The sequence below is a fragment of the Lolium rigidum genome, chromosome 3, assembly GCF_022539505.1.
Source record: "Lolium rigidum isolate FL_2022 chromosome 3, APGP_CSIRO_Lrig_0.1, whole genome shotgun sequence".
NCBI classification, from domain to species: Eukaryota; Viridiplantae; Streptophyta; class Magnoliopsida; order Poales; family Poaceae; genus Lolium; species Lolium rigidum.
Window position 1 is genome coordinate 103514148 of NC_061510.1, and position 10595 is coordinate 103524742.

The window sequence follows — 10595 nt, forward strand, 5'->3', positions numbered from 1 at the left end:
ATCTAGTTAGGTTGAAACCGGCTAATAGTTCACAAGAACCCCCAGACAAGTGGTGAAGACCTCCATGTGTAGGGGTTTGTTAGGTTCCACTTCCACCAAGCATGAACAGTAAGTTAGCAAATATCTGTAGTAGTAGTACGAAGAATAAATTGTTTATGGATCTTCTCGACAAGCAATGTTCATGCCGTCTTTATTTGTGCCAATTGGGATGTTGAGAAACGAATTTTTTTTGTAGGCTCTGGAATACATCTACCTCGAGAATGACACTCGTGTGGTATCCATGTAAAATAAAGTCCTCCGATGTAATTCTCTATGTTCCAAGCTTGACACCCATCTAATTAATTTTGGAGCCAGCTCATTAGTATATTTCAACAGGCATGAAAAGCATATGAATCGATTGGTTCCAGGCTTCCAGCTACATTAAGTTGATTTTTTAGTTGGAAAAAGGAACATGGTTTGTTGATATTTTTTCCCTACATATTCATTTCTATTTGATCTACCTGCGAGAGAGTCGATCGACATGAATTGATCCACATGAAATTCCAGCGCTTGACATATTAGAAATCACACCTAAATTCTGCTGAAACTCGAAGTTACATACGCAAAAATTCTGCTGAAACTCGAAGTTATAGGCACCCTGATCCTGTCGTACGAAACAGGGCTTGACTGTATCCCGCTCAGTCATGCTCAAGCAGCAAGCTGAGGCATTGCTTTTGTTTTTCTTGCACATGTTTCTTTTTCGTTTCTCTCTTGTTTGTAGTACTCGTGGCTTGGCCTGTGTATAGGCTGCTGGAATCTTAACCTTTCCAGAATTGCATCTGAACCTTTCCAGAATTGCATTTTTTGGGCACTTGTTCTGTACAGACACAACTGATATGCTGCACAAGATCAGGGTTGACTTCCTACCAACAAACCTAACAATAGATCTAAACAAACCGAAATAATCAACATCCAACAAGACTTGTACGGATGTCAATCAATTTTCAAGGCTAAGCTAACATGGCTTAGCATCATAGCGATGAGAAGGAAATATGCCCTCTACCCAGCCAAGATATTGTTTCACAGCTCTATTTTTTTCTCTGAAATCCAGACACACAACAAGGATCCCTTGTATAGAGTTGCAGACTTGACATACCGTGTTATCGCATCAAAACCTACAAATCAATCTCTGACAAGGGGAAGATATACATTGTAACTTCGCGGGCCTTTTCAAAACATGTCGTATAACAGGTTAGTTATACCAGATACTACAAACGAAATTTCTCCAATTAGTTAGTTATATGCTGACAGTAAATCAACTGTTTAGGAGAATGGTTCTCCCCTCATAACACAGAGCCGCTTATGGCGCTTTACATGTTTTGCAGCCAGGTTTGCAACAATATCGGGGCAGGCCTGCTGTCCAGGTGAAGAGTCACACCATACTTTTCTTCATCATTACGGAGCGAACTACATCAGCGCAAAGGAGATTCACCTCAGGCAGCTCCACAACACCTACAAATTTTATTCAGAAAACAACAATATTTTCATCACAACGCAACAACAAATTAAATTGCAGAAAGAATATGAATCCATAGTCGAAATAGAAAGGCTGGATCCAGAAAGAACAAAAAAAATGATCTTCTCGGTTTGGTTCGCTACAACAGGTGGCCACACATAGCTAGTTGTGGTGAATAAATTTGGTTGCCACACATTTGGCAACTTTTGGTCAAATTAAAATTAAATAGGTGTCACGTGTGGATAACGGAAGGAATCAAACATCTAGGAGAAGAAAGGTGGCAGTGGAGCGGACAGGGTTTGGAGTTCCATTTACATGTTCAAGTAAGTGAAACACCATTTAGCTAGTGTTCAGATGCACAGGAATGACAAACTAGCAATGGTGAAAGTTTCCATGGATCACAACTTAGCACCTTTTGATCCTTAGTTTAGACTTTTTTTTTCTTAGTTTTTCCTTCCTTTTTCACATATGTAAAGGTTCTTTCTGTACCCATTCTTTCATTTAATTGAAATTTATACCATAGGGGTTTCCTATGGTTTCCTGGTAAAAAACAAATTTAACCGGTGGATGGTGGACACAGATAACAATACCTTGTACTAACAATTTGCCAAATTTACAAAGTTCCATGCTCCACATTCCATGTAAGCAAGGATGATCAACATATTTGGTCTGAACCATGTACATATCGGTAAACCTATATCCATCTTTTGCTAGATAGCAGTTACCACCGGTTACTTATTTTCCACAGCAGGTTAAAGCATCTACATGTTTCCATGTAAAAGATGCTGCTATACACAGAAATTGCAGCAGTCTGATTCCCGAACGGGAGGTAAAACCAATAATAAAGCGGCAACAGAACATCATTAATAGTTTAAGAATAGTATGAGGCGTGGAAGAATGAAACCTTTTATATCGTTTCCTTGAACCGCATGGGCAAAGAGCATTCCTGCTTATTTGATCACTCTTTGCCAGGTTAGATCTGAAAAAGTCCAACGGCGTCTTGTCCATATGCTTTTGAATCTACAAAGGCAACACAATTCATAGATTTGATTACCTCGTGCAAGGAAAAGGCAACACTTTTGTCATTTTTAGAAGTCTAAGCCCATCATCATTCATAGAAGAAACAAGTATCGGATAGCAGCAACGAAATCTAAGGTTACTCCTTAAGTTAAGACTTGGATGATACGGATAACATACACTGCGATTTTTATTAGTAATTGTTGAGGAAGTTAGAGCAAAGATACCACTTTAAATAAGAGAGACAGAGACATGAAACATCATGGCTTGTTAAAAATGAGCAAAGGAAGCAAAAGCAGTTCCTATCTGGCACTGGCAGTGAAGTAGTCTGGAATTACCTCACTCTGCGACCTTGGAATGGGCTTCCCTTCCTCTTTGAACTTCAACGCAACCTTGTGCGCCTCTCTCGCCCACGTGTACTTGGCCAGTGCGTTCTCCACGTCGGCGACGCTGCACTTGCAGTGCTCGCTGGCACTAATTTTGTCGCTGGTTTTCAGTTTCTGCGCGCGCGACAAAGAAGCAGCCGCACACACACACAAACACACAGAGCACCAACCGATTAAGCACCACCGTCAAAGCAGCAAGGCGATGTCTGAACCGATCGTGGTGTCGTGTTACCTCGCCGGTTGGGTCGATGGCGCCGAGGTAACGGAGCACGGCGGAGTGCCTCTCGTGGGCGGCGGCGGCGGCGGCGGCCTTGTGGGAGTTCTTGAAGGTCGCTGCGAAGGAGTCCTTCGGCATCCTGCCCATCGCATCCGCGTACTCTGCGAATCCCCGAGGCCCCGAATCAGACAACGAACCCCCTTACCTAGGAAAGTAGGAAACGAAGGGAGCCGGAGCGCTTACTGAGGAGCGTGAAGGAGCTCAAGGATTCGTCATGGCCGGTGATGGTGGTCTTGATCTTGTCGGTGACGGTGGTCTTGATCTTGTCGAACCAGCCGAGGGATGCAAGATGCGGGGTCGAGGAGATGCCCCGGGAAGAAGTTAGGAGGTGGAGGGCGCGGCGTGACGCCATTGCCATGGGTAGGAAGTAGCAGGGGCGGGTTACGGTGAGCCGGCGGCGGCGGCGTCGGCGGCGGTGGGTTCGCCGAGGAAGAAATGTGGGAATGGAAGATGGGCTATGTTTCCAAGGGAGAAACAAGATTGATGAGAAGCCCGCACCTGCACACTTTGGCAGGCCATGATTCCCGCCAATTCCTGCTGGGCCAGGCCCATCACCGTGGGTGGCATACTTCCGGCTTTGTTTTTTCGCCGGGTTTTTCGGTTTTCTATTGTTGTTTCTTTCCTTTTCTCTCGGTTCTGCTGTTTATTTTTATTTTTGTAAGTTAGATTTTTGAACATTTTTTTAATCCCTCCAATTTATATTACTTAACACTAATATTGATTTATCAAGGCATATTTTAATTCTACATACATTCATTTTACCTTGGGCCAACCCAAGAGGACAACGACACGAGCGGAGGCGCGGAGCATCCGTTCGCTCCCGCGGCGAACGATGTATAGGAGATCCCCTATTTCCCGGTGGATCCTATACACCGACCCCTACCCGGTGGATCCACAAACCCCCATATGGGTCGGGCCTAATTCACATTTTTTGCGAATTTTGCTCTTTTCATTTTCTGTTTTCTTTTTATGTTTCAGATTCGAAAGCTATTATGATTAAAAATATTTATATTAAAATAAAAAAATGTTTAGATTCAAAAATTGTTTGGAATTGAAAAAAAATTAGATTATAAAATGTTTAAAATCAAAATTTGTTGAAATTTGAAACAAATTCAAAAAAATGAAATTTGAAAAATCTTTAGATTCAAAACTTGTTAAAATTTTGAGAAAAGTTCAATTCATATCCGAAATTCATAAAATTCGAAAATTGTTCAATTTAAAAATATTCAAATTTAAAGAGTGTTCAGACCTAACAAATGTTTACATTTTGGAAATATTACTCTAGCCCCCGATCGGTGAGTCCGATTCAATAATTTTTTGGATTAGAAAAACAAAATAGAAAAATTAATTGACTCAGTTTTGACTAGATATGGTTGTATGTATAAATAGTATTATATTCATTCTCTCCACTAGTGCCTCCACGTGCACGTGGTAACCAAATTCCTCTGCATTCATTCCAGCATGACGCTCTCCGTGAGCTTTTCCAAAATTAGCCTGGAAATGCGCAGGACAGAAATTTGCCTAAAATTAGGAAGATCTGGATTAGTAGAGTACTTTCGATGAGCTTCACCATAAATTGATGAGCTTCGATGAGCTTCACCATACAATAAAAAAGAGTTTCTTTGGCCCTTAGATTTGTCTATACATAGACATGTTTTAGTTATAGATACATTTGTCTAGAAGGCAAATAAAAAGTTGAGCAGCTTTTGAACGGAGGTAGTAATAAAAGACCCTACTCATAACCTTTTTCTAAAAATCTAAGTAAACTTGTAAAAATATCCTATTTGGAAAATTGCAGAACACAAAAAATATCCTACGCCACCTTGTAAAAAGGTGCTGAGGCAGGTATATTCCATAGGACCAAACTTTACCCTTTATAAAAGAAATTTATGCTTGAGCCTAAAGGAAATTGGCTATGATAGAAGAACAAAAAATCTAAAAGCGAAAGAGGTTAATCTATATATTTTTTGTGAAACAACCAGAAGCATATTTTGCAGCTGTATGGAAACAACAATGGCATTTATTTCAGCGAGTAAGTCGCCCCGGAATTATAGATTTAGTGAATCTCATTAATTAACTCCAATCTATATAAACTAGCATGAAATTTCCAAATAAGAGTGAGGTTGTGATTCCTAGTAGATCGAATTCAACTTTGTGAGATAATACAAAAAGTGGTCACCATATCTTCTATTCATACTCTTGGTAAGTTGGTTGTCTTTTTTGTTTGCGTTCATCCCTTGGAGGTTAGGGTATTAAAAACACATTGAATAGAGATCCAAATCGAATACAAAAAAAACTCCGGTTTGAAAAATTGCAGACGTAAATCCTAGAACACAAAGAATATTGTAGGCCACCTTGTGAAAAGGTGATGAGGCAGGTATATTCCATAGGACCGAGCTTTACCCTTTGTAAAAGGAATTTATTCTCGAGGCCAAAGGAAATTGGGTCTGATAGAAGATAAAAATCTAGAAACGAACGTTAGCCTTCTTTGGAAACAAGGAGAAGCATTCTTTGCAGCTGTATGAAAACACAAGATGTGTGTATGCAACCTCATAAGAAGGCTAATTATAATAAGAGTGATGGCCATGATTTGAAACCTCATGTGTATGCAAGGATGTTGAGTCGAGGAATACTAGTAGGAAAAAGGGAATCGGGGTGTGAGTTTGACCCGGCAAAAGATTTGGCCGCCCGAGAGCGAGAGCGAGAGCGACACCGCACTAGCAGGGAATCGCACGTAAACAAAGTGTTGTTGTTATAGGTGGACGTGGCCGCGTGATCGGAGCAGCCCGAATCTCGAGGAAATATCTCCAGTCCACATCACCCTCGAGACTACCCAGGAAAGCGCACCGAAATCACGATCGTGCCACGGGAACGGACGGCAGGATGTGGAAAAGCGTATCGAAAATATCCTGGTGAGCGGTCGGTCCACGTGGGCGTCCCGATCTGCGCTTTATGCCCTTTCCGCCCATTAAATTATCTCCCTCTGCTCTGCTCCGCCCACCTCACCTCACCAAAATATCTTTTCTTCCTCTATCTGTCTCTCTCTCCCCGATCGATCCTCTCTCATCCACCCACCGCGGCCGGCCGCCGCTAGCGTCGCCGGAGTTTGGTAGGTACATGGTGCCTAGGTGGCGCGGCACGGGCTGCTGATCGGAGGATCGCTTCGGACCTGAGAAGGTCGCATCCATCTTTTTTTTCTGGCTTTCTGATTGGGGATCCGTCCATGGGGTCGGAGGCGGGCGGGTACGATTTTGACTTCCTCGGCGGCGGCGGGGGCGACGAGTACGAGGGGCGGGTGGCGGAGTGGGAGGCGGGGCTGCCGGGGTGCGACGAGCTGACCCCGCTCTCGCAGCCGCTGGTCCCGCCGGGGCTCGCCGCCGCGTTCCGCATCCCGCCCGAGCCGGGGCGGACCCTTCTCGACGTGCACCGCGCGTCCTCCGCCACCGTCTCCCGCCTCCGCTCCTCGGGCTCCGGCTCCTCCCCCTCCGGCCCCAACGCCCCCGGCGGCGGCGGCGGCGGCTCCTTCCCCTCCTTCTCCAAGGGGGCCGGCGGCGACGGCAACACCAACAACTCGGCGGAGTCGGCGGGGGAGAAGACCGCCGCGAAGCGGGCGCGGCTGGTGTGGACGCCGCAGCTGCACAAGCGGTTCGTGGACGTGGTGGCGCACCTGGGCATCAAGCACGCCGTGCCCAAGTCCATCATGCAGCTCATGAACGTCGACGGCCTCAGCCGCGAGAACGTCGCCAGCCACCTGCAGAAGTACCGACTCTACGTCGCCAGGATGCAGGGCAGCGCATCCAGCGACCGCCCCTCGCCCTCCGACGACCACATCTTCGCATCCACCCCGGTTCCCCGCGAGCCCGTGCCCGCCGCGCCCATGCCCCCGGCCGTCTACCACCACCCGGCGCCCATGACCATGGGCGGCATCACCGGCGGCGGCCACAGTGGATACTACCAGCACCAGCAGCACGCAGTCTACAACGGATACGGCGGCGGTGGCGGCCACTCCTACCCGCACTACCACCACGGCGACCGGTAACGGCAGTCGTCAGATTCCTTCAGTCAACAACAGATGCTCTCTACCTCCTGCTGTAATTGTAACCTGTATAATCCATCCCTCAGTAAATCAGTCGGTCTAGTGTAGCTGTGTGCGTGTCGATGAGATCGAATTGCTACAAATATTGGCCATGCATGCATGCTAGTATAATTTGTCACCCACAAGTCCAAGATTATTAACCTGGGGAGCTCAAGATGAAGAAGCTCCCCATTAGGGACTATGGAGGGATAAGAAGAGAGTATGTCACTCACTCTGGGTTACCTATATATACTGCTGTAATAACTGCATACATCGCGCTGCCCCCATTTTGGGCTAATCAACAAGGAACTAGTAAGTAATTCTAATCTTATTAATCGTGCGCAATTTTCAGTATTGGAGTACGGAATGAGCATCAAGTATCGCTTCCTGCCAAACCCAACCCAACAAGGGAATTGTTTGGTTGCACACCTAAACCTGCTATGGTAACCTTTGTTTTTTGAGTGATGAGATTACCTAACAGTGTTGGCCAAGATGCTGATAATACACAACACAGAGTTATCCTACTGGCTGATGCATCATGAGTTCATCACCTGAGGGGTTAGTATGTATACCATCTTGAATAAATTCATTATTACCGATCGGGGATCAGGTTCAGTCAACGTCCTATATAATGGAGGGACATGAGACCACCTCCTAAATATACACGATCTCTTTAGCGAATCATGACCTTGGTCGACAACATGATGCAGCCCTAAGAAACTAATTGTGTAGCCATGTCCTAAACCAGAAGCCCTAAGGAAAGGAGACCCGACACAGTGGCACATAACACAATCGTCTCCATGGACGACGGAGATCCCAAGAGAAACATCGTCGTAGTGCTCGATGGAGATCCAGGAAGGGCGAGCATCTTAGAAGGAATCACCTACAATTGAATCGAAGCTATCCGATATGTTCCTATGTTATGTACCACTCAATTCGATCAGACCTGGGGGTAGGGTTTGAGGTGCTTATAACGATCGGATGAATCGTTGCAGAGGATGAAGCCTACTCGCCTGACCATTCACCACCGTCAATCTCGCGGACCTTGCCAGTGCCGAAGAGACGACCATGTCGTTAGAGCGTGAAGGGTGGATGAGCTTGAAATGGGGGATTTTGATTTCGCGGCGAGAGAGCCGCCCCTAAATACGGCTGTGAAATTTTGCGTACGGTGACCGAATTTGTCCCACCGCTTTTTAACCGTGGTGCGAACTCGCACGGGAACGTCGTGTTCTCGTTTCTGGGCGAGACGAGGGTGGCTTTTTGGAAACACAGATTCGGCCGTTCCTTTTGGGCCTGGCAGTAGGTGCTTTAAAAACAGTACGGAGCCTTCTGGGCAACCAAATGGCCCATTTTTGTTGTCTATTTGTGAGCCAAGAGGCATACAATCTACTAAACACACTTTTAGGAATAACTGAATTACACCGTCCCCCCAATTCTCGCATCCAAAGCAGCTACAACCTCACTTCCTAAAAAGGTGCTGCAAATTTATCAAAAATCATTACTTCCTCAATGTTTGAGAGTTATACAAATTTAGATGCGTCTAGATTTAGATAAACTTGCAATATCCTTTTATAAGCGAACCGGGTAGTGTTAGTATACCAAAAATACCTATAGATACAATCGCGACATTTTTTAATGGAAAGGAGGAAGTACTTGTGTAAACTGATTGTAAGTGATCTTGCACTAATTTAGTATAAGTATAACCCCATCTGAACTTGCTGCTCCAATCCAAAAGAAGGAGAAGATAACTCCACCTTTGGCTCCAGGACCATTCATCAATAATACTGTACGTAGCAAACGCGTACAATACTACAACTAGGACGCAGCTGCTGGGCTGGGATTGTGGATAAAGATTGCGAGGAGATCGAGAGAGATTCAGACACAGCAAGTGGGACAGCTACTGCTACTCATCCAGACTGCTGTAGCTAGCTGGGTAACGAGAGGAGGATACAATGGCACGTAGTATGGCCCGTCTCCAGGCCGTTATCCACAATGGGCAGACCGCAGACGGAGACTTGTACTTCTCCTTCTTCATCACTTGTGCAAACAAGGTTGTGCATCGAGATGAAAATGAAAATCCTGCATCGAGTAGGGCGAGAGAGAAAAAAATTACACTAATCATGAAGTTGTTTCCAATCTTTTGAATTTTCATAATATTTTAGAACTCACCGTTCAACGCCTTTTTAAATATAATTTCAGTATTATTCTTTCAACAGAGCAAAATTTCCCAATCATCGTCCGCCAGTATTATTCTTTCAACAGAGTTAGACGAATCGAGGACTAAATATTTCCTTCGGCTCAAATTAGTTGACAACCCCTACAAACAAACATGTTATGTAATGATACTTAATTTGGACTGCTATTTTTCCAAATTACGCTTACTTTAGCATGATACATGTCCACCGTTCCACAAGACCTCAACACAAATTTTAAATTGTAGTACCTCAAAAGCAACAAAAAATGCCATTGAATTGACCTTGTAAAAACAGTGCCTAATCTAAATCTGGCTTTGAATTCCACCAACTGGCACTATGAATTTGTCATTTTGCTTTCCGGGATTTTCAAGTTTTTTAGGTGTACCTGTTCATCAACAGTACGAAGTGGAGAGCTCGGACTAGTAGCGCCACCTCCACCTAGAAACAACATAGCATCTTCATATGTTCCTATTGGCCGGGGGTGAATCAACCATTGGCCGGGGGTGAATCAACCAGGTAGGCTTATGCCTCAACCATGGTTGACGATGAAGAGTCAAAACTTGGTTAGTGAGGGGATCAAATAACTACTAAAATAAAGCCAAACGTAAGCCTTGTGGCCTACGGTGCATGACCAATTGTTACTCTAGTTCTAAAAAATCTATTGCAGATCGCGTTCGTGTATCCTTCTGAAATTTTGTTCCTAGTTTTTCCCTACATTTTCATCTTGGATTCGCCGTTGCTATCAACCCCACCTTTCAGAGGAAACTTTATTTCTTGTTCACACACATTATAAGCTCCATTCTACGATTTTTTTTTTTGCATCTTGTAAATAGTTTTGTAGAAAAGGAAGTGATGCTTGAATTCAATTATTTGTATGAGGCTCCATGGGATATTTTCGGTGCTTGAGGTGAACGTCGAAGATACCCAGTGGACACATCCTCCCTCTCTACTTTGTGATGTCTTTTACTTGGAATAAAACATCTTTTATAAAAGATGTAATGTATAATGGAATCTACTTGTACCCTTCTCTAAATATCTACATGATATTTTGGGAGATAAATGTTGGAAATGTTCAGAAACCGAAATATATCCAAAATTAGAAATTAATGGGAGAATGGAAAAGATTGTGGATTTGGTTCTCTTAATTACA

At 44.3% G+C, this 10595-nt stretch overlaps 2 protein-coding genes across 2 annotated transcripts; one reads left to right on the forward strand and one right to left on the reverse strand.

Annotated features, from left to right (window-relative positions):
* Positions 1-1187: 1187 nt before the first annotated feature.
* Positions 1188-3570, reverse strand: LOC124697917 (protein translocase subunit SecA-like). The gene is made up of 5 exons (XM_047230441.1): positions 3359-3570; positions 3131-3276; positions 2851-3012; positions 2400-2515; positions 1188-1491 (listed from the first exon to the last, which is right to left on the reverse strand). Exons 1-5 carry the CDS (start codon positions 3531-3533, stop codon positions 1473-1475), a joined length of 618 nt encoding a protein of 205 aa, XP_047086397.1. The 5' UTR covers positions 3534-3570; the 3' UTR covers positions 1188-1472.
* Positions 3571-6218: 2648 nt separating this feature from the next.
* On the forward strand, positions 6219-7581 carry LOC124697918 (transcription factor PCL1-like). Its single transcript, XM_047230442.1, has one exon. It carries the CDS (start codon positions 6399-6401, stop codon positions 7212-7214), a length of 816 nt encoding a protein of 271 aa, XP_047086398.1. The 5' UTR covers positions 6219-6398; the 3' UTR covers positions 7215-7581.
* The last annotated feature ends 3014 nt before the right edge of the window (positions 7582-10595 follow it).

What these genes read in the sequence shown, in the direction of transcription:
- LOC124697917 (XM_047230441.1), bottom strand. Translation starts at nt 3,533, where the DNA reads ATGGCAATGGCGTCACGCCGCGCCCTCCACCTCCTAACTTCTTCCCGG. An exon ending in GAGCTCCTTCACGCTCCTCA is followed by an intron (nt 3,277 to 3,358) that starts GTAAGCGCTCCG and finishes GGGGATTCGCAG; the next exon opens with AGTACGCGGATGCGATGGGC. An exon ending in TTCCAAGGTCGCAGAGTGAG is followed by an intron (nt 2,516 to 2,850) that starts GTAATTCCAGAC and finishes TTGCCTTTGTAG; the next exon opens with ATTCAAAAGCATATGGACAA.
- LOC124697918 (XM_047230442.1), top strand. Translation starts at nt 6,399, where the DNA reads ATGGGGTCGGAGGCGGGCGGGTACGATTTTGACTTCCTCGGCGGCGGC.